General features: G+C 44.0%; 3 protein-coding genes and 1 long non-coding RNA gene across 15 annotated transcripts in view; 3 read left to right on the plus strand and 1 right to left on the minus strand.

Moving 5' to 3' along the window:
* The window catches only part of LOC133666051 (uncharacterized), a 25,574-nt gene extending 23,085 nt beyond the window's left edge, over positions 1 to 2,489 (plus strand). Inside the window, exon 2 of the long non-coding RNA XR_009829590.1 lies at positions 1,129 to 2,489. This is a non-coding gene — a long non-coding RNA (uncharacterized LOC133666051). The remainder of the gene's footprint in view (positions 1 to 1,128) is intronic.
* LOC107996159 (medium-chain acyl-CoA ligase ACSF2, mitochondrial) lies at positions 2,091 to 10,545 on the minus strand. Of its 2 annotated transcripts, XM_062074360.1 has the most exons (9): positions 10,499 to 10,545; positions 5,903 to 6,222; positions 5,282 to 5,831; positions 4,020 to 4,203; positions 3,744 to 3,953; positions 3,501 to 3,635; positions 2,926 to 3,039; positions 2,579 to 2,815; positions 2,091 to 2,505 (listed from the first exon to the last, which is right to left on the minus strand). In XM_062074360.1, exons 2-9 carry the CDS (start codon positions 6,018 to 6,020, stop codon positions 2,212 to 2,214), a joined length of 1,842 nt encoding a protein of 613 aa, XP_061930344.1. In that variant the 5' UTR covers positions 6,021 to 6,222; positions 10,499 to 10,545; the 3' UTR covers positions 2,091 to 2,211. The 2 variants fall into 2 exon arrangements, with proteins under 2 accessions (XP_061930344.1, XP_061930343.1); XM_062074359.1 differs by lacking the exon at positions 10,499 to 10,545 and having other exon boundaries at positions 5,903 to 6,380.
* On the plus strand, positions 7,219 to 21,900 carry LOC108000868 (serine/threonine-protein phosphatase 6 regulatory ankyrin repeat subunit A). Of its 10 annotated transcripts, none has more exons than XR_009829586.1 (14): positions 7,219 to 7,707; positions 8,583 to 8,684; positions 8,786 to 8,902; positions 10,588 to 10,788; positions 10,849 to 11,232; positions 11,307 to 11,627; positions 11,716 to 12,943; positions 13,017 to 13,192; positions 13,268 to 13,696; positions 13,770 to 14,796; positions 15,417 to 15,527; positions 17,272 to 17,539; positions 20,827 to 20,954; positions 21,029 to 21,167. XR_009829586.1 is itself a non-coding variant. In XM_062074350.1 (14 exons), the coding sequence occupies exons 1-14, from the start codon at positions 7,219 to 7,221 to the stop codon at positions 21,733 to 21,735; spliced, it is 5,097 nt and encodes a 1,698-aa protein (XP_061930334.1). In that variant the 3' UTR covers positions 21,736 to 21,900. The 10 variants fall into 10 exon arrangements, 9 of the variants coding, with proteins under 9 accessions (XP_061930334.1, XP_016917016.1, XP_061930336.1 ...); XM_062074350.1 differs by lacking the exons at positions 15,417 to 15,527; positions 17,272 to 17,539 and adding exons at positions 21,326 to 21,458; positions 21,523 to 21,900 and having other exon boundaries at positions 21,029 to 21,177; XM_017061527.3 differs by lacking the exons at positions 20,827 to 20,954; positions 21,029 to 21,167 and adding an exon at positions 17,799 to 20,024 and having other exon boundaries at positions 7,219 to 7,536; positions 7,606 to 7,707.
* Positions 18,156 to 20,024, plus strand: LOC108000869 (transient receptor potential-gamma protein-like). 2 transcript variants are annotated; one of them, XM_017061534.3, is made up of 3 exons: positions 18,156 to 18,296; positions 18,905 to 19,172; positions 19,367 to 20,024. In XM_017061534.3, exons 2-3 carry the CDS (start codon positions 18,910 to 18,912, stop codon positions 19,821 to 19,823), a joined length of 720 nt encoding a protein of 239 aa, XP_016917023.1. In that variant the 5' UTR covers positions 18,156 to 18,296; positions 18,905 to 18,909; the 3' UTR covers positions 19,824 to 20,024. The 2 variants fall into 2 exon arrangements, with proteins under 2 accessions (XP_016917023.1, XP_016917022.1); XM_017061533.3 differs by having other exon boundaries at positions 18,284 to 18,503.
* Positions 21,901 to 21,943: the final 43 nt, after the last annotated feature.

A 21,943-nucleotide genomic window follows, 5' to 3' on the forward strand; every position in this document is an offset into this window, starting at 1 on the left:
TTTTCGAGCCGTGGATAAAAAAGGAGGCGGAAGGGCGAAAGATGAGGCGGCTCGAGGAAGAAGAAAGAGAACGGCGGCGATGATGGGTGGCCGACTTCGTTTTTTAAGTAATCGCCGACCTTTTCGAGAGGTTTCCTCCTCATCGAGAAACGAAAAAGCGAGCCCCCGTTTCCCTGCCAGCCATTTCTCTCGAGTCTCGATTAAGCGATTAAACGAACCCCCTCCGGGCTGCCGCCGTATTTAATTTACCGCGATTCTCCGCTTACTACTCTGCAATTTCATCCATTCTTTCTCCTCTCCCGTCCCGATCGCGCCACCTGTCCTCTCTACCTTTATCTTTATCTTCCCACCCCCACCCCGCGCTTCCTCCCCTCCCCTATTCCGTCACCGATTCCCTCTCATTGTTCCACGAGAGTCGCATCCTCGACCTCTGGCGGGGAATCGAATACCCGATCGAATCGATTACCCGAATTCGAAAGAAATTTCGACCTCGTCCCGTCTCGATTCGATTCGCACGTCGATGGTGTTGGAACGTCGAATCGAGCGGAGAAAGAGGGGAAGGAGGAGGAGGAGGAGGAGGAGGAAAGGAGCATCCGCCAAACGAGAGGAACCACCGAGACGACGGAGCTTCGACGTTTATCGATGGCTGGTAACGGTCCCTCGATTCGGTGACACTTGACAGCTCGTTAGCTCCTTCTCCCCGGGACAGGAGAAATCGTGGTCATGCTCGTCTGGCCCTCATCTGTCGTGCTTGTACACAATACACCAATTTTCCGCGTGAATCTGTCTCCACCACGAAATTTACTTCGATGTTGATAGCATTATCGCCCCCTTTCCTCCTTCTCTCGTGTCTCGTGTCTCCCGTGCCCGAGATACGTTCTGGCCACTCGCCAGAATTAATTCCCACTACGGGGATCCGGATCCGACGAACCGTTCCCGACCGGTTTTTTTCCCCATTCCCGTTCGCGACACTGATATTTAAAAACGCCGTTTCGTCGCCGTTCCGTGGCAAAAATCACTTTTCCTCTATATCATACGAAAAAAAAGAAAAAGAAAAAGAAAAAAGAGAAATACTCTCGACAATTTCTATTACAGATCGATATCCGATATCTGTCCGTTTCTTTTCAGACGAGACGTACTTTTATCCTGATAGCGACAGGAAAAAGTAAAAGCTGGTGAAAAAAAGGAAGATAAAGAGAAGACTGGACAGTGATTTCGTCCATCTCGATAGACGGCGGAGAAAACGGCAGGTGTTCGTTGCGGAGCAGCTGCAATCACGACCACCATCTGCCGCAGTAATGCACGCCTCTTCCAAGTCTTCCAGTCTTGAAGAAGCGAGACTCGTTGCCCGAGGCATTCATCCTCAATTAGACGCCACCTGAAACACGTGCCCCTCTCGAATCCATGGATTTCGATGGCTTCTTTTTCATCCACTCCTTATCTCCTTCTTTTTCTCGTTACTCTTCTTCTTGCTCGTCTTACCACTCCTTTATTCCGGTTCTCCTCTTCCTCTATCTCTCCGAGTTTCAGGGCTTCTTTCCTTTTTTCCATGCCACGCGTCATTATCCTTTGCTTCCTCGTACCAGTGGCCAAGTCATCGATCACCGATCACCGTTTTTCGCCGCGACGACAGTTGGCAAGCACGAGGCTTCGCGTAAGCGTAAAAACATCCTCGACACGTGCTATCGTTGAAAATCGTTGAATCCGAATAAGAGAACCTGTATATCGCGTTACAACTCGATGCTTCCTTCGTCTAGAAGTTTCGAAATAAAATCGTTAATTTCTTGCCTAATTGACGATTTCTACTTTTGATTATACCATGCTGAAAGAAAAAACCGCATCGTTTAAAACTCGACGATAAAATTCAATTGATAAATATTATCGTATTACTATCGTACTTGCAACAACGCCAATTCGACCGCAATTCGAACAGTTCTCTACCTTATCGAGCTCGTCGGAAATAACTCGCCGGACATATATGTGTGGCGGGCTCTAGCATGATAAGTATAAATCACTATCGTATTAATCTTTCTATTTTATCTTACGCGATAATCGTATCGTCAACGAAGCAAAATTGCTTAATAAACGAGTTTATTATTTATATATAAATCATTTTAATAGAGATAAGATAAAATTGAACAAAAGTTGTTAAAAGAAAAAAAATATTTACAAAACAAAGACTTTAAATTATTTTTCCCATATAAAAATATTTTAATTCGGACTCGCTGGAATTATTCCTTTACGTTCCATTTCTTGCTTCAACATATACTTTTGCACCTTCCCGCTCGATGTTTTCGGATAATTCGTTACGAATTCCACGTAACGCGGTATTTTAAACGACGCTATACGACTTGCGCAGAATTTCTTCAACTCCTCCTTCTCAAGTTTTGCGCCGTCCTGAACGCGTACGCATGCGCACAACTCCTCGCCGTAGACTTTGTCGTAAGCGCCAATAACTTGTACCTCGGCCACCAGAGGATGCATCATTATTACATCCTCGATCTCCTAAATCCACGATACACAAAATTTGAGAAATCGAGAAATTTGAGAATCGAGGACCAATCATTGAACTTTATACCTTTGGGAAAATGTTCTCTCCGCCCCGAATTATCAACTCTTTCAATCGTCCGACTATTTGCCCGTAACCATCCGATCTTAAGATAAATTGGTCACCGGTCTTGAACCAGCCATCTTTGGTAATGGTTTTCCTAGTCGCCTCTTCGTCGTTATAGTATTCGATCATGTTTGAGTATCCTCGAATCCAGAGTTCACCGTGGGTGCCGAAAGGCACCGTTTTCCCATTCTCGTCGACGACCTTTTCAAAAATAGAGAGAAAAAAAGAAAGAGAGAGAGAGAGAAAGAGGGAGAAAAGAAAAAATATATATTTTAAGAATACGCGATTCGATATAAATATTTTCCATTTACCATGGCTTCGATGTGATCGCTCAAATGGCCAACGGTATTATCTGTCAATTCATTCTTCTCGTTGGGCATCGAGTGAAAGATAACCCCTGACACCTCCGTCAACCCATATATGCTCTATCGAACACAACGAATGAAATGGATAATAATTGGTAAATTGGAACGAGGAGGAATAGGAGTGACGGGTGGAGGCACACCAAGAAACCTCGGAACACGATTTCACGAAAGAGAACGTTATTGATCGAGGCCAAGAAACGATATTTCTCCACGTGGAATCGTATTTATGCATACGAAGCGAGGAGAGTTGGCCGCGCGAGAGATATGTGCATAGATAACGCGGAAAACGCGACGCGTTGTGTCGAGACGAATTAAGTACGAGGCTGTCTTCGTGTCGACGACCTTCGTCCATTCCCATCCAATCTATGAAAATTTCCAAAAATCGCCCGAGAAACGATCCACTGATTTTCTTTTTTTTTCTTAACAAATCGTGCAAACATCTCGAAAACTTTGATTATCTCGATTAACAGAAAGACGAGGATGGAATTAATCGAAATGGCTCGATCTTTTTCTCTCTTTACCTTCATGTTGTCGAAGTTGAAACTTTCCCTTATCTTTTTAAAAAACTCAGGCGACGCTATCGCCCCACCCGTGATGCCGCAGGCTAAAGTTATCGGCGGGGGTTGAACACGATGATACACGTCCAACAGAGTGATCTAACCGTAAAAAAAAAAGAAAAAAACATTAAACAACCCTATTTATATATATATATACAGAGCTCGAAAATTTTATACAACGTTGATCGACTCTCGTGTTCACTTTACCCACATAGTCGGTGTTCCGTATACGGTATCGCACTTTTCTCCAATTATCGCATCCAACGATTTCGTAGGATTGAAGGAGCGGGCCTCCAACACGATCGTGATACCGGCATGCAACATGGTCAACAATCCTTTATTCAGGCCGTACACATGGAAGAACGGGACGTTCAAGCACACCCTCTGCTCCATCCTCATCCCCGACCTTAATGCGCTCTACAACAAAACGTGACAAACATCTCGTCTTGCGCACATCAGGTGTCGATCGAACACCCTGTATACCTGTCCAGAGTTATTCAACAACGATTTGTGCGATAAGAGCGTAGCTTTCGGTCTTCCAGTGGTCCCCGAAGTGAATTGTATATTGCTACCGCTGTGACACGATATCCGATCCTGTTCACCTGCTACACGCTCGACCTCGATTTTCGACGCGAGCTGCTCCACGTCGGCGAATCGGCGCGTCCCTCTGCGAAGCGTTTCGAATTAACAATCTATCGAGTATATATCGCATCGTGTAGGATAAGAATCGAGCCAAGGGGTGAGTGCATTAACCTAATTGCGAATTGTCGGTGATTCGAGTCCGAAGTTTGAAATATTGGAAAAATTACGCGCGATGATAATTTTTTCTTTTTTTATTTGCACACGGTTTTATTTATAAATCTCGCATTAGAATTGCCCGACCTTGTCCAATCGTGGAACACGCGTATGTGTGCGAGTGTGTATACGCTCCCACACGTCTCTCCAAGACGAAGGATTTATCCTTCATCCTGTCTCCCCCTCCTCCTCCTTTATCGAGCGGATACGAAGACTTATCGCTTTGTCCTATCTCCCCCTCTTTAAATTTATATTTTTACATCTATTTATTTTACTTTTTAAAAAAATAAATAATTTGAATATAATTATTGGAAATTTGATTATAATTATATTATTTTTAAATTTATTCAATTTCAATTTGAATTGAAGGAATTAATATTTTTTGTAATTTGAGTTTTAATAATCATTCTTTAATAATATATTAACTTTATGAGTTTTTTTTTATATCATTAAATGTAAATAATTTAAATTGTTTATTAATAAATTTATTATTATTTTATTTATTTTATGTTTATTATTAATTTTTTATATAGTTTTTATATAGTTTTATATAGTTTTATAAATTTATATTTTTACATCTATTTATTTTACTTTTTAAAAAAATAAATAATTTGAATATAATTATTGGAAATTTGATTATAATTATATTATTTTTAAATTTATTCAATTTCAATTTGAATTGAACGAATTAATATTTTTTGTAATTTAAGTTTTAATAATCATTCTTTAATAATATATTAACTTTATGAGTTTTTTTTTATATCATTAAATGTAAATAATTTAAATTGTTTATTAATAAATTTATTATTATTTTATTTATTTTATGTTTATTATTAATTTTTTATATAGTTGTTGAATGGGGATATAGAGAAAATCGTTGATTGGCAAATTGCAAAAAGAGCGCAACCGAAGATCTGCGCGGAAAGAAAAATATATGAGAATTATCTTACGCAACGTGATCCCTGGAATAGATAATTATGTGCTCCAACGCGGGGCACATTCGTTTGGCGCGCAGCAGCATCGCAGGGTAGTCCTGGGTTTTAAAATTGTCGGGGGACAGGACGGCCTTTACCCCGACCTTCTGCAAGCAGTAGACGATCTCGTCCAATTGATACGTGGGGTTTAACGAGACGGCGACGAGGCCCGCCCTCATCGCCGCCACGAAACCGATTATCCACTCGACGTCGTTAGGCGCCCATATGCCGAAACGGTCGCCCCGTTCCAGGCCAAGCCTCTTTAAGCCGGCCGCGAAACGATCGGCGCGGCCGAGTAACTCCGCGAACGTCAACCGCACGCCCTGGTGGACCGAGATCACGCACTCTTTGTGGGCCCATCTCCTCGCGGCGTCCGCGGCCAAATTGCCCAACGTCTCGTCCCTCAGCGCCGTGCTCCCCTGCTGGAACAAGTACGACGAGCCTGCCTCCTCGCCCAGCCTCTCTTCGCAACTCGATCGGTATCGTCGTATCGACGGGACATCGCGCGTCCCCCAATTTCGAAACGCTGGGAAGTGTAAGAAAAAATCGGTGAATACGTGGGACTGGAGTTTTCTCATCCTTCTTGTTGTTACTCACCGAGCAGCGAGTCGTCCAAGTTGGAAACGTTGTTTCTGCTCCTCGAAGGACGAACGTTAGGGAAAAGGTTAAGGAGGGACGAGGAGGAGTTTCTGGTTATATTGCAGAAGCGAAACATTTTCAGCCGAGAACCGAACGAGATTACTTATTTTACTTGTTAGAGAATTTTATATTATATTTGTTTGTAATATTTATCTCTAAAAACGATAAACGACTCGATCGCACTTTATCGTAAACTTTTCCGTTTACCATTAACTTCTCTAAACCTTCCGTATGCAAAAACTAAATTGTCGGCTGTCCCGACCGATCTATTTATCTATCTATTTTTAATATATATGTATATAAAATATGTGCACTTCGACCAATATCGATATACTTGAACGTTTGAATAATACATTTGTTTGATGATCAGCCTTTTTATACGTAAAATAATCTCCTTACGTAATCCGCCGCACACATATACACGGAGATTGTATATACGGGTGACTGAATTACTTTGTTGTTGTCAATTATCGTTAGGATAGTTGCACAACGTACAACACAACAAAAAGTATTTATTTCGGTCATTTTTATCGCCGAATAAAACAGAGATTACGAGGCGACTAGGGAAATGGGTAGATGACGAATTTCGTCTATAGAAATGGCCGATTGAATCACCTCCAATCGTGCTTTGGAATACGAATCCAAAGAGTGAGAGAGAGAGAAAGAGAGATAACGTGGAAAGAGAGAGGAGGGGTTGGTTGCAAGACCAAGAAGGATCCCAGATAGGCGGATGGCGTGCTGGCTGCCCCTCGCCGGAAGTCGCGTGTCGTGCCACCACCATCCTACGTACCACTTTCTACCCTCTCCCACCCCTCCTCCACTACTCCCCAAGCCACCGAGGATACCGATTTTACCGCATTCCCTTGCAACCAAGGCGCGAGGAACGAACGTTAGCCGAAGCTGAGCGGGTTGAGGTTAGGCTAGGCGCGCGCTACGGTTACCTTCGCGCATGGAACGCGGTGATTGGTCGATCCGAATCCGTCTCGTTCCGAGCAACGAAACCAGGGGTGGAGAAAGGCAACCGTCGGCCGCCTCGCGCCAGTCTTTCGCAATCGCGAGAATCGAACGCGGCTGATTGAGACTCGTCGCCTCCGAATTCCGCTGCCCGCAAGATCGATCGATCGATCGATCGACCGACCGATCGATCGATCTCTCTCCTTCGAGAAATTCGTTTGGGGAGCGAAGGAAAGGAGGAGAAGGGAATTTTGCGAGAAGAAAAAGTGAGTGGGGGAAAGGAAGTGCGGCTCGTGTCGGGATGAGGGGAGAGACGAGCGATGAGCAGTAGCGGCAACAGTAAGAGGGGGGGGGCGAAGGACGAGAGGAAGAACGCCTCGAGCAAGGAGGAGAGTCCCGTGACGGGGAGAGATCGGGACGAGGGATCGGGGGGAGCGAGCGCGGATGGCACGCCGCAGCCGGGCAGCAAGCCTGGGTCGGCGGGGGCGAGCAGGGAGGCCGTGCAGAAGCTTCTCGCGCTCGCCGCGCGCGGGGAATGGGCGCCCGTGGACCAGCTGCTCAAATCTTTGGAGAAGGCGGCCCAGAGCGCCGGCGAGGATGGAGGGCCCCTTCTTCCTCTCGCCAGCGTCATGGACCCGGTCGGTCGAGGATCCTCTCCCCCTTCTTTTCTACGAGGCTTCCTCTTTAATCTTGCTCTTTATTTCCAGGCGACGGGGATGACGCCGTTGATGTACGCCGTGAAGGACAATCGTACGGGATTGCTCGACCGGATGATCGAACTGGGGGCGGACGTAGGCGCCAGAAATAACGCGAGTATTTCCAAGAAATATCAACCGCGTATATCAACCGCCATTAACCGCGATTAATTTTCGCTCCCCCTTTTGTACGTAATACGTACGCGATTCGTTCGCAACTCTCGTTGAACTTTTCTTCTTTTCTTTTCTTTCCCCTATCGCGATTCCTTATTTAGAGAGAGCTTCGAGGGAAAGTCCTTGCCACTTTTCGATTAATAAAATTCGCGTTGCGTGGCTACGACGCGTAACGTCGCCGGAGCTGCGTGTATCGAGTGTGCACGGGCTTGTATTTGCGATAAGTTAACGATCTCCTCTATTTCTAATGGTTGCTTCGAATAAAAGGGGGGTGGAGGGAAGAGGGTAGGTAAGATCGCGTGAAGAAGGGCCAAGGCCAAGGGATTTTCCCGGGGCGAGAGCTCGGCAACTAGGCCGAGCGAGTCACCCGGGGACGGAAAAAAGTAGCTCGATTCCAGGAGGCGATTAGAATTAGTTTCCAGATTTTTATCACGTTTGCTTATCGTTCCTTTCCGTTGGGTGGTGGCCGCGACTTTCCCCCCCTTTTTTGCGATCGTTAACGAGTAATTTAGCGCGAGAATTTTGTACGAAAAGAAAATTGGACGCGCCCCTTCGTTAACCCTACCCGATGGATAATCGAGAGGATGGTCGGGGGTTCCTTCTTCGTAGCCCCACCCAACGCGTCATTTTCGAATCGTTCGACGATAAGTTACACTCGTTTTAACATGGGCGCGGCAAACCTCGATTTATTAACCGGTTTCCCTTACATATCGCATCATATCGACCTCGTCCAATGAAAACGAAACGCGAAGAAGAAAGGAAAGAAATTGCTCGTCGTTGATTTACTGGCTTCGTTTTTCTTTCTACTTCGACAGGACAATTACAATGCTCTTCACGTCGCAGCTATGTACTCGAGGGAGGACGTGGTTAAGCTACTCTTGTCGAAACGGAGCGTCGATCCTTACGCGACCGGAGGAGTATGATCTGTTTCTTCTTCCTTCTTCTTTTTTTTTTTTTTTTCTCTAGATTTTCTAGAAAAGAGGGTGAGAGCCCTTTCGTAATCGTAATTTGAATATAGCCGAGGCAACAGACGGCTATACACTTGGTCGCGTCGAGACAGACGGGTACCGCGACCTCCATTTTGAGGGCTTTGCTGGCCGCCGCCGGGCGGGACATCAGGTTGAAAGTCGATGGGGTGAGTAATTTTCCTTCTCATCATCGATACTGACGTTCGTGACGGCGCACGTTGGCGTATCAAAAGCGGGAAAAACTATTTTTTTAATTGAAATCGTATATTCTGTTTGTAATATTTTTTTTAAGATTATTTATAATAAAATAAATGGTTAAAGATTCAGAGGGATGGTGAAAATGCTTTTATAAAATTTAAAATAAACTATAAAATTATTCGAAGATGTGTGCTTTCCGAGAAATCATATGTCTCGAATATTATGTCATTCGATATAACTGCATCGTCATCGTAATTTTGATGCAGACTTGACACTTATAAACATATTTTTAAAAGTAAAAATACGAAGAGAATATATGAATATTATAATTATAATAACATTATTATATTCTTATTATATTTATTATTGTAATTATATATAATAATATATAATTATATATAATAATATACTTATTATTATTATACTATATTGTTATTGTTAATATTGTAATAATCTACAATAATTAAATCAACTTTCGAAAATATATTTATTTATAGAGAAAAGATCCATCTTTGAAAGATTTTCATATCTTCAAATAATTCGTTATCGTCTTAATTCGTTATCTCTATTCGTGCATATAGGCTTTTAAAGTTTCTCGTTATAATTTTGTATATCTTGAGAAATTGAAAGTTTTTTCTGAAAGTTTGAAAAAAAGTTGATACATCAAACGCGCAATAATTTTATACAAAAATTTCGATCATTTCGAGATTGATAACGCGTAATTAGCGATAATAATAAAAAATTACCATAACTACCTCGGTAGCAGCTAATTTTTTTTTTTATTTCAAAGCTAAGATTTACCCTTTATAACAACACGAAGAAAGAACATTAAACTCCTTTTTAAAATTAAAATTGAAAACGAGAAATTTTAAATAACGTATAATTTCAAAAATTACATCGATAACATCAAAATGAAATTTGGCACGATACGAATACATACCTTAGCACGCTTAATTCGATCAAAAGTTAATGAGATTAAAAAGATCGTAAACAATAATTTTACTTTTCAGCAATAATTTTACTTCAGCAATTAGGAGATCGACTTTACTTTAAAGCCACATAGCTACGTTAATAATTAAAAAATATGAAAAAAAGAAATCATACCATCCAAAACGTCCAATCAATTATCCGTATAAAAATTTGTTCATTTCGAAGGTACTCGTGAAAAGGATGGATTTTTTTCCGCTTTTAAGAGCCAAATATTTCTACCGTACGGCGCTCGTGTGTATCGGGGCACGAATTCATCGAATTAACAGTTTTTCCTGCGCGATTTCTATCCCTCTCGATTCTCGTCTCTCGCGTGACGCGAACGATGGCTCAACGACCATCGCTGCCTGGCACAGCTGTCATAATTCTCTTTCTTTCTTTCTTTCTTTCTTTCCCGCACACCACCAGCTTCCTAATATTCCTTCCTCCTCCGTCCCGTAAACGAGCAAGATTACAGTCATTTCGAGACAATTCTCGCTCACCGAACGCACATACACGGTTATTTATGAAAATCGAATTCGTTTCTCTCTCTCTCTTCCTCTCTCTCTCTCTCCTCCCATTGAAAATCGATCCATCACCGATGCCTGTCAACCGATTCTCCCCCGACTCGACGAAAAGACGAGAACTACTGAAAAGAAGTTGGACGCGAATCGCGCGTGAATTGCAGAAAGGAAAGATACCGTTGCTGTTGGCGGTGGAAGCTGGGAACCAATCGATGTGCAGGGAATTGTTGGCCCAACAGGCGCCCGATCAGCTACGCGCGACCACCGCGACCGGCGATTCGGCGCTACATCTCGCGGCCAGAAGAAGAGACATCGACATGGTGCGGATATTGGTGGATTACGGGGGAACAGTGGACATGCAAAACGTACGAGAAGAGGGCGCTTCTCTCGGAAAGGATACGAGTGAAAAGTGGTAACCATTGCAGGGCGACGGGCAGACGGCGCTGCACATAGCGAGCGCGGAAGGCGACGAGACACTCGTCAAGTATTTTTACGGCGTGAGAGCGTCGGCCTCGATCACCGACCATCAGGATCGCACGCCCATGCATCTGGCTGCGGAGAACGGGCACGCTTCCATCATCGAGCTGCTCGCCGACAAATTCAAAGCGAGCATATTCGAAAGGACGAAGGACGGGTCGACGTTGATGCACATAGCGTCGTTGAACGGGCACTCGGAATGCGCGACGATGCTGTTCAAGAAGGGAGTGTACTTGCACATGCCGAATAAGCGAGGGGCCAGGTCTATTCACACAGCCGCCAAATACGGCCACGTCGGGATCATAAGCACTCTTCTGCAACGAGGGGAGAAGGTATTTCGCGCAAGGAAATTACGCCCGTCTCGTCTCTTACGACACTCCTACCCGCGTACGTGTAACGTGTACAGGTGGACGCGACCACGAACGACAATTACACCGCGCTTCACATAGCCGTGGAGAGCGCGAAACCCGCGGTTGTGGAGACGTTGTTGGGATACGGGGCCGAGGTTCACGTTCGAGGTGGAAAGCTTCGAGAAACGCCTCTTCACATAGCCGCCAGAGTGGCGGACGGTGACAGATGCGCGCTCATGTTGCTTAAATCCGGTGCCGGCCCGAATTTGACCACGGACGACGGCCAGACGCCGGTGCACGTGGCGGCCAGCCACGGAAACTTGGCCACGTTGTTGCTGCTCCTGGAGGACGGAGGTGATCCGATGTGCAAGTCGAAGGTAAATGAAAAACAAATATTCCTTCTCCCTCTCCTCCCGTCCCCAACAAACTCATCTCCCCCCCTCCTCTGGCTTCTCTGCTGCTCAGAACGGGGAAACGCCGTTGCATCTGGCCTGCAGAGGATGCAAGGCGGACGTGGTCCGCCACTTGATCCGATTCGTGAAGGAGAGGAGGGGCGCGGAGACGGCCACCTCGTACGTCAACAGTTTGACGAACGAGGGCGCGAGCGGGCTGCATTACGCGGCCCAGATCGAGCCGTCCGAGGTCGGCACGGCCGGGGACGACAGGGCGGTCATTCGCGCCCTCCTCGAGGGCGGGGCGGACGTCTCTCTGCAGACGAAGCAGGCCCAGGAGTCGGCTTTCCACCACTGCGCGCTGGCCGGGAACAACGAGATCCTGTCCGAGATGATAAGCGGGATGTCGGCGACCGAGGTCCAGAAGGCGTTGAACCGGCAGAGCGCGGTCGGCTGGACCCCGTTGCTGATCGCCGCCCACCGCGGCCACATGGAGCTCGTCACGACCCTGCTCGCCAACCACGCGAGAGTGGACGTGTTCGACCTCGAGGGGAGGTCCGCCCTGCACCTGGCAGCCGAGCACGGCTACCTTCAAGTGTGCGACGCGCTGCTCGCCAACAAGGCGTTCATAAACTCCAAGTCGAGAGTCGGCAGGACGGCGCTGCACCTCGCGGCGATGAACGGCTACTCCCACCTCGTCAAGTTCCTGGTCCAGGACCACGGGGCCGCGATAGACGTGCTCACGCTGCGGAAACAGACCCCCCTTCACCTGGCGGCAGGGGCCGGCCAGTTGGAGGTGTGCAAGCTTCTGCTGGAGCTCGGCGCGAGCATAGACGCGACCGACGACCAGGGCCAGAAGCCGATCCACGCCGCTGCCATGAACAACTACGCGGAGGTCGCCCAGCTCTTCCTCCAAAGGCACCCGAGTCTGGTGATGGCGTGCACCAAGGACGGGAACACGTGCGCCCACATAGCGGCGATGCAGGGCAGCGTGCGGGTGATCGAGGAGCTGATGAAATTCGACAGGCAGGGCGTGATCTCGGCTAGGAACAAGTTGACCGAGGCGACCCCCCTTCAGTTGGCCGCGGAGGGGGGGCACGCGGAGGTGGTGAGGGCGCTGGTGAGGGCGGGCGCCTCCTGCGCCGACGAGAATAGGGCCGGCTTCACCGCCGTCCACCTGGCGGCCCAGCACGGCCACGGCCAGGTCTTGGAAGTGATGAGATCCTCCCAGTCCCTCCGTATATCCAGCAAGAAGCTTGGCGTTACCGCCCTTCACGTAGCCGCGTACTTCGGCCAGGCTGGTAAGCCCCTTCGAGTCTCCCCTCTTCTTCCTTCTTCTTTCTTCTTCTTCTTCTTTTTCCAACCTTCGCCCAGATACCGTGCGAGAATTGCTGACCCACGTGCCCGGCACGGTCAAGTCCGACCCTCCGACCGGTGGCTCCCTCGTCGGAGAATTGGGCAGCGAATCTGGAATGACGCCTCTTCACTTGGCCGCTTATTCCGGCAACGAGAACGTGGTGCGGTTGCTGTTGAACTCGGCCGGTGTCCAGGTAACGTAAGAAAGAAAAGGAGGTCGGAACAAGAGGAGGAAGAAAATGAAACGCGTACGTGTATGTGTGGTTAAGGTGGAGGCGGCTACCACGGAGAACGGTTTCAATCCTTTGCACTTGGCCTGTTTCGGGGGCCACATCACCGTGGTCGGTCTTCTGTTGAGCAGATCGGCCGAGCTGTTGCACAGCTCCGACCGTTACGGCAAAACCGGGCTTCACATAGCGGCGACGCACGGCCACTACCAAATGGTGGAGGTGCTGCTCGGCCAGGGCGCTGAAATAAACGCGACCGATAAGAACGGGTGGACGCCGTTGCACTGCGCGGCGCGGGCCGGTTACCTGGACGTTGTGAAACTGTTGGTGGAGAGCGGGGCGTCGCCCAAGAGCGAAACCAATCTCGGGAGCGCGCCGATTTGGTTCGCCGCGTCCGAGGGCCACAACGACGTGCTCAAGTATCTGATGGAAAAGGAGCACGACACTTACGCCTTGATGGAGGATAAGAGGGTGGGTCTCGTTCTTTCTCTTCCTCAGATTCTCGAAAAGTCTCGATGGATTCGATTCACCTTTCTTCCTTCAGTTCGTCTACAACATGATGGTGTGCAGCAAGAACAACAACAACAAGCCGATCGAGGAATTCGTGCTGGTGTCCCCGGCGCCGGTCGACACGGCGGCCAAGCTTTCCAACATCTACGTGAAACTGTCCGAGAAGGAGAAGGAGCGGGCCAAGGACTTGATAGCCGCCGGCAAGCAGTGCGAAACGATGGCGACGGAGCTGCTGGCTTTGGCGGCGGGGGCCGACTCGGCCGGGAGGATTCTCACCTCGATGGACCGTAGGAACGTGGAGTTCTTGGACGTGCTGATCGAGAACGAGCAGAAGGAGGTGATCGCGCACACGGTGGTGCAACGGTACCTCCAAGAGTTGTGGCAGGGCAGTCTGAATTGGAACGCCTTCAGAACGATCCTTCTGTTCGTCGCGTTCCTCGTCTGCCCCCCGGTCTGGGTCGTGTTCGCACTCCCTCTCGGCCACAAGTACAACAACGTCCCAATTATAAAGTTCATGTCGTATCTAACCTCTCACATATACCTGATGGTCTTCCTTTTGCTGGTCGGTATAATTCCTATATACCCGGTGGTAAGGGCGAGCCTGTTGCCATACTGGTACGAGTGGTGCCTCCTCGTCATGCTGTCCGGATTATTGCTCTTCGAGCTGACCAACCCTAGCGACAAAAGTGGATTAGGCTGGATCAAACTGGCCGTGCTTCTGTTCGGGATTTGCGGGGTGGCGTTCCATCTGATGGGTTTCGTAATCGTCCACCGGCCCTATTGGCCAACTTTACTTTACCTCAGGAATCAACTGTTCGCCCTGAGCTTTCTCCTCGCCTGTGTGCAGATCCTCGATTTCCTCTCGTTTCATCATCTGTTCGGGCCGTGGGCTATCATCATTGGTAACCTGATGAAGGATCTCGCGAGATTTCTCGCCGTGCTGGCCATCTTCGTGTTCGGTTTCTCGATGCACTTTGTTGCACTGAACCAAGCCTTCGAGACCCAATCGGATGGCGGAAGGCGGATGGATGACAAAAAGAAAAAAGGCGTCTTCAACGACGGTAAGTTCGACGCACGTGATTAGCCGTGATCTCTTTTTTTTTTCTTTTTTTTTTCCTTTTTTTTCTAGATATATTAGCAGAGAGAGAGAAAGGGAGAGAGAAATAACCTCCTCGAATTTTACCCTTTGTCTTCTATCCCTCGAATATACGTGTATATATATATATAAATATACATATACATATATATATATATATATATATGATCGTGGCCAAAAAAAAAAAGATAAAGAAATAGCGGCGCGGTCGATGGGACCGCGAACATACGAACATAACACACGAGTAACAACGGAATATATTTCGAAATCTCAACTCGATAGGAATAGGATAGGAATAGTCCTTGTCCTTCGCAGCATCTCGATGCAATCAGATAGAGATGCGAAACCTGAGGGAAACTTGCTATTATAATTATAAATTTAACGCTATCTCTTCGAGATACCTCGATGCAGGCCCCCCTCCCTCCTGCCCCCCACCCCGATGATAATTGATAATTTCAAGCACCGAAGAGTAAGACTGTTGAGAAAGAATCGTAAAGAGTCGTTATCCCGAATATGCACCATCTAGAAAACGATCTATTTAGTTATCTCGAGATAAACGCATAATCGGAACAATTGCAATGATAGATTTGTTGGCCAATGTTACGGAATGGATGATGGAGACGCCATCGACGGCGCCTCCTCGTCGCTACGGCCGCTACAAGAAAAAAGAATGTTGTGACGATAGCTCCCGAGATAGTAAGTTTATATAAAGTCTGAAATCTGAGAACGTTAACGAGAACCACCAATTTAACGGAACGGAACGCGAAGTGAATGGCAATGACACGTGCACAACGGAATGCAGGACACGATTCTTCTTGGTGTCGTATCGTCTGCATTTGTGCGTTTGCCCGATGTGTGTTGCCTGCTGGGTTTGCTGCCTGATTCCAATATTTACTACATAAATATTTGCAAGAGTCGCGAGAAATATCTCTCACCCCGCTCTAACCTGCGCTGCGATTCGGCCTTGCGACCAATAATCCTTCCACTCGACACTCCTACTCTGTATACACGCACACACACACACATACACACACATATATATATATGTTCCTTTACGTTCCTCCTCTATGATGGTATAAACGCCACACGCATTTCCGACGGATAGAAAAAGAAAAAACAAAACTCGATGCCAAAAATCCCAAATTTATCCGGTCTCGAGTCCGAATCGCAGCTAACTCGGTGTCTACTGCTTGATCTCGATCTCGAGATTTCGGCCGAGTGTAGGTTGGCGACCACCGCCGGCTTCTTTCTTATATATGTCACGGAGGCGCCAATCGAGCGCGCGTTTCTCCACTAGCCTCTATCTTGTGCATCGTATGTGCATCTCTATAAACAAACAAGAGCAATGTTGTCTTTCTCGTTCGCTGTTATCGAGTCTTGCGCAATGCGTGTTTTGTGTGTCACTACAATGATCGGCCGAGTCGAATTACTCGACCGATAAAACAGTCGGGCTCAGTCCACGTTCACCCGTTTTTTATCCCTCCATCTTTCTCGCGATTTCGTCCAGCCTCGGATTCGACCATCGTATGTGCATCTCGACTTTCCACTCCTTCTCGAACAAGCATCCTCTTCTTATCCATCGAATCCTTGATTTTTTCGTTTGAAGTTGCGGTTGCTTTGCGTGTACTTTCCTCGTGATATCTTAGGGAACGTCTCTGTGAAACTCCCAGTCTTTTCCCTTGCATGCGCACGGTAAATAGTTCTCTTTCTACGTACGTGTTCGCTCGTGCGATTACATCGCCTTGCGGTTTCATTTTGAATGCTCGAAACAAAGGACGGAGAGTTAGAGAGTGCGAAAGTATATGTATGCGTGTATATATGAGAGAGAGAGAGAGAGAATAGGGAGAAAGAAAAGAGAAAAAAAAAACGATCGTCCTCTGCATGCCGCATCTCATCGTCCAAAACAAACGAATCAATTGTGAACTCCGTGAGTTCGAAGAGAAGTGGGTAGAGAGAAGAACACGCGGGGATTCCACGCAATCGGATGATCGATAATAATAAGTCATACTTGGCTTTGTAGATCCTCGTTGAGTTTGTTTTGAACGTAAAAGTAAAAAAAAAAAAAAAAAAATGAAAGGAATAGAAACGACATTAATATAATATCGATGATAATGATAATAATAATTAATAAGAAAATGCATCACCCTGATTTAAACGACATCGAAAAATCACACGACGTGGATCGAAGCTCACGTGGAACGTCCGGCATGCATTCAACGTTATCGCAAGCATGGCCAGTCTGTATTAGCATGAGCATGTTCGTACATTCATCGTTCGTTCGATCGTTCGTTCGTTCTAATGTACGTATGATATATATATCACACCCGCATCCATACATAGCGAGTCCACCAGTAGCCAGCCTAACGGCACGAAGCAGCAGTCACAAGAGAAAAGAGTATAAGAAAGAGAAATCAAGAAACGTGTGTGCCTCGAATTCCAGTAAAGATGAATCCTGTACTCGCCTTCGAATATCTGTTCTTCGCCGTCTTTGGTCAAACAACCCACGGCGAGCTGAAGGTCGAGACTAATCAGCCGCAGTGGACCTCGGTCCTGTTCAAGTTGGCCTTTGGTGTATACATGTTGGTCTCAGTAGTCGTATTAATTAATCTACTGATTGCCATGATGAGTGACACCTACCAGCGGATACAGGCCCAATCGGATATTGAATGGAAATACGGGCTCAGTAAACTGATCCGAAATATGCACAGGTAAGCCGGCAAATGTGTATCGAATCGAATTAAACAGACGAATCGGATCTCTTTGTCGAAATTTATATATATATATGTATTTCGACTATTTTCTTACCGTTAAGAGAATGAAAAGAATGTCTTGCTACTTCATCTTCCATCTACTTTTCATTGTTGTCATTGAATGGCTTTCGCGCCGCATATATTTCTCCTCATCGTGTAGTTGTTCTTCATAAAATAGATCTACGGGATAGGTTGGACACGCGATTCCGTGTTGCAGAACGACCACCGCTCCATCGCCCCTTAACTTGCTCACTACTTGGATCGTGTACTTCATCAAGGTGTGCAAACAACACGCCGCGAAACGAAAACGTCCCTCGTTAGTGCATATGATGGGACTTCAGCGAGCTGCTCGTCTTTCGCCTAGATCGAAGATGGGCGCGAAATGGTTGGCGAAAGTGAAGAAAGGTCAAGTTAGACCGAAGGACAGTGTAACTTTGTCTGTTGTACATTTGAGTCCTCTTGGTAGTCAACTGTCGTTCAATAGCGCCACCAGAATAGAGAATGTGGTTGACTGGGACTCGATCCGTAAAAAGTATTTAGCTTTGGCCGGAAATGAGCCTGAAAAAGAAGCAGACAAGGATGGTAAAAACGAAGACGAGGAGAACGAGGATGAAAATATACCTATGGTTTCTAACTCTTCCACGATACCAACGACTACAACGCCACCTGTTTAAAAGAAGTTGCTCCTTCGCCTCGGAGATATAAATATAAAAAAGTTCGACCAATTATTATCAAATTTCATTTTAGATTTATCGAGTGCGACATGATGCATAAGTATTCTTATCGCGCTGAATGTCGTAGTGAAAATAATTTTTAAGCGGAAATATTTATTTTAGATAAATGTTTCGTAATTAGAGTCGTAACATTTGAAGGTTAATTAATTCGCGAGATACGAAAAAGCTCGTGTCGTTTTGGAATTTACGTAAGTAATCTCACGAATATGAAATAGAAAAATACGATTGTCATATCGTCTGTTCATAAACATTTGACAACATGATTATTTACTTTTGGATTGTACTAGAACTTCGCATGGTTCTCTGCTAAAATGCTAGGATTTTTAATTCGTCCAAAATAATCTGGTTGATCCTTAAAAATGTATTCCTTATTTTTTCTTTATGATCCTGAAATAACGTGTTCTTTACGAACTATTATTTAATCACAGTGATACTATGATAAGTGTTAAACATTGAGGACAACAAAAACACATACGTATCTACACATAAATACATACATTCGTAACATCTACGCACATATAGACAGATTGAAGAATACATCGCGATACATGGAATTTTCACAAAACGTATCGTTACCACGTATTTCCAGTCAGGATGAGTCCCGTATTGGCCGTTGAGTTATTGTTCTTCGCCATCTTCGGTCAGACGACCCACGAACAATTCAAGGTTGAAATAACGCAGCCCGAATGGACCAAAGTTCTCTTCAAGCTCACCTTCGGTATTTATATGCTGGTTTCGGTGGTTGTGCTGATTAATCTTCTAATTGCCATGATGAGTGATACTTACCAAAGGATACAAGCTCAGTCCGACATCGAATGGAAATACGGATTGAGTAAGCTCGTTAGAAATATGCACAGGTAAGGATTTATAATTGTTGCTCATTGGTAAAAAAAATGCCGGAATCTTCCATAATGTATCTTTCGAGAATTAAAATTGAAATAGAATCGGTATCGATTTATCGATACTGCAACGTTGCATGTCCGCGCAGGCTAATTCGTTCGGTCGATTGCGAAAATTCTAATTGATTTGAGCTACGTTTATCGATGCGTAGGACAAATACGGCGCCATCACCGTTGAATCTTCTTACCACCTGGATGACATATTTGTTCAAACACTGCAAAAAACGCGCTGCGAAAAAACAACGACCTTCCCTTGTCCGCTTGATGCAAAGAACTGACGCTCTTTCACCACGCTCCAAAATGGCCACCAAATGGTTATCCAAAGTAAAAAAGACTCAAGCGGCTCATAAAGAAAGTATCGCCTTGTCGATTGTTCAATTAAGTCCTCTTGGCAGTCAATTATCGTTTAGTAATGCTGTCAGAATCGATAACGTTGTCGATTGGGAAGCGGTTCGACGAAAGTATCGAGATCTTTATGGTGAAAAGATCGAAAAACATGCTGAAGAATCGAAAGATATTATCGAACACGACCCCCTACCGGCTGTTTTGGAAAGTTCATTGGCCGGTGTTCCCATTGGAAACCAAGCTGTATCTACTTCTGTTTCTTGAATCGATTATTCGATTTTTCACAATCGATATATTGATTAGAAAATTGATCTGTTTGAACATATTCTATCTAATTGAATATATTCTTCTGATATTAAATTATTAAAATAAAACGTACGAATTTATCATTTTCCAATATAAATGTACAATCTTGCATCTTGCATTTGATCTTTCTTGAAATAAACATCAGAGATGACCGGATCATTTTATTGATTCTACTATTATTCATGGTCCTTTTTACCTTTTCTTGCATCGATACAACAATTATCGTTTCGACCATGTTTTAGAGAAGACTACCACGGAAATGATGTTGTATAGCAACAATGTATAAGAATTTGATCTTATATCTTTAATGGTTAGTTTCTGTATACATATATGATCATTCGTATTGTTTTGCTCTTTCATTGGCACACTAATGAACAAATCGATAAACTAATTCCATTATATTAAACAAAATATTGTTACTAAATGCACGTGTGCATGCTGACTAAACATCACGATGCTTATTATTTAGCAAAATCGAGTACGTATTTGTAATATTTAATCGTATCGTGAAATCGGTTCGTCGACCGTTTGCCGTTCGAATCTTAGTTGATCATGACACACTGTCTTCATTAATTAAAATCGCACAATTAAGATCATACAAGATATTACTATATCTTGAAATCGATATCACAAACAAATATTAATATATATATATATATACAATAATTATTTAAAATATCAGAAATTCATTAATAGTTCATTCATATCATTCTTTTTTTCCGTAATAATAATTTATTTCTGTTCTCTTTGCCTTTCCTCTTCATTCTCATTGCTTTCATTGTTTCACATACTGTATACAGCTTTTTCTTTCAACCAATAGCATTAATAATTAGAACGCAATGATTAAATTACAACTTTACAGAAGATAAATCATATAATTACACATAATACAAAATGATAATCTTTGCGTTTCAGAAGAAATACATTTAACAATTTTAGACGCTTGATTATATTCTTTCAGTGAAAGTGAATCCCATTGATATTACGGAAAATCTTTTCTTCGCTATTTTCGGCCAAAAGGATACGGATGATTTTACAATATCATTAAAAAGAAAGATGCAACCAAATTGGACAATATATTTTTTTAAGGTCAGATCAATATTCACATTTGTATGATCAATAAAACAAATATGAAGTTGATTAATACTTTCATACCTTGATAGATATCCTTTTCTCTCTATATGTTGGTTAGTGTAATTGTACTGATCAATTTGTTAATTGCCATGATGACTGACACATATCAAAGTATTCAATCTCAAAGCGATATTGAATGGAAATATGGACTCAGTAAACTTATTCGTAAAATGCAAAAGTGAGTATCTCGCAAAATATAAATTTTAAAATCAAATTTTTTGCAGATAAATACAAGTAAATTTTTTGCAATTAACATCGATAAAACATCATATTATATAATACGAAATCGATTTTTAACGAAAATCGAAATTCTTATCTATTTTAAGAACACGTACAGCACCTTCGCCGTTGAATCTCATTACTTCTTGGATTCCATATATTGGAAAAACATGTAAACATCGAAGTCGTGTACGTAAAACTGGTGTCATGCATTTATTTACAGGACGTTCGTTTATTCAGGTATGTCAAAGAAATGTAAATAAATAAATAAGTAAAACATATAGACGATACTTTTTTTATTCAGGACAATGGAACATTAACTCAACAACATGATACTATTAATTTTGAATTACTTCGATCGAGTCCATTGGAAAGTCAATTATCATTAAAAGATTCAATAAGAATTGAAAATATTGTTGAATGGAATCTTGTAAGACGAAAATACAGATTACGATTTGGCAATGAAATCGAAAAACCATTTACAGAAGATTCATCTATGATTAATATTAACTATTGAATAATATTATATATAATTTATTGGTACTTATAAAATCGCCATTTTTTCATGAATGAAATCTTTATATTTTCTATTTGATATCTCTTTTATCTTGCTAATTTATGATAAATTTTAAACATAAAGAAATATATTCCTGTATAATTAATAAAAAAATTATAAAAGTTATTAATTATTAATTATTTTAAATCAAATAAAACGTTTTAATAAA

This window comes from Apis cerana, linkage group LG4 (assembly GCF_029169275.1).
Source record: "Apis cerana isolate GH-2021 linkage group LG4, AcerK_1.0, whole genome shotgun sequence".
In the NCBI taxonomy this organism is placed as follows: domain Eukaryota; kingdom Metazoa; phylum Arthropoda; class Insecta; order Hymenoptera; family Apidae; genus Apis; species Apis cerana.

Coding starts and splice junctions, on each gene's coding strand:
- LOC107996159 (XM_062074360.1), bottom strand. CDS start 6,020: ATGTTTCGCTTCTGCAATATAACCAGAAACTCCTCCTCGTCCCTCCTT. Junction 4,204..5,281: donor TATTCCAGGGATCACGTTGC/GTAAGATAATTC, acceptor AACGCTTCGCAG/AGGGACGCGCCGATTCGCCG. Junction 2,506..2,578: donor GAGAGAACATTTTCCCAAAG/GTATAAAGTTCA, acceptor TCGTGGATTTAG/GAGATCGAGGATGTAATAAT.
- LOC108000868 (XM_017061526.3), top strand. CDS start 7,219: ATGAGCAGTAGCGGCAACAGTAAGAGGGGGGGGGCGAAGGACGAGAGG. Junction 8,903..10,587: donor TCAGGTTGAAAGTCGATGGG/GTGAGTAATTTT, acceptor CGTGAATTGCAG/AAAGGAAAGATACCGTTGCT. Junction 12,944..13,016: donor CGCGTACTTCGGCCAGGCTG/GTAAGCCCCTTC, acceptor ACCTTCGCCCAG/ATACCGTGCGAGAATTGCTG.
- LOC108000869 (XM_017061534.3), top strand. CDS start 18,910: ATGAGTCCCGTATTGGCCGTTGAGTTATTGTTCTTCGCCATCTTCGGT. Junction 19,173..19,366: donor CTCGTTAGAAATATGCACAG/GTAAGGATTTAT, acceptor ATCGATGCGTAG/GACAAATACGGCGCCATCAC.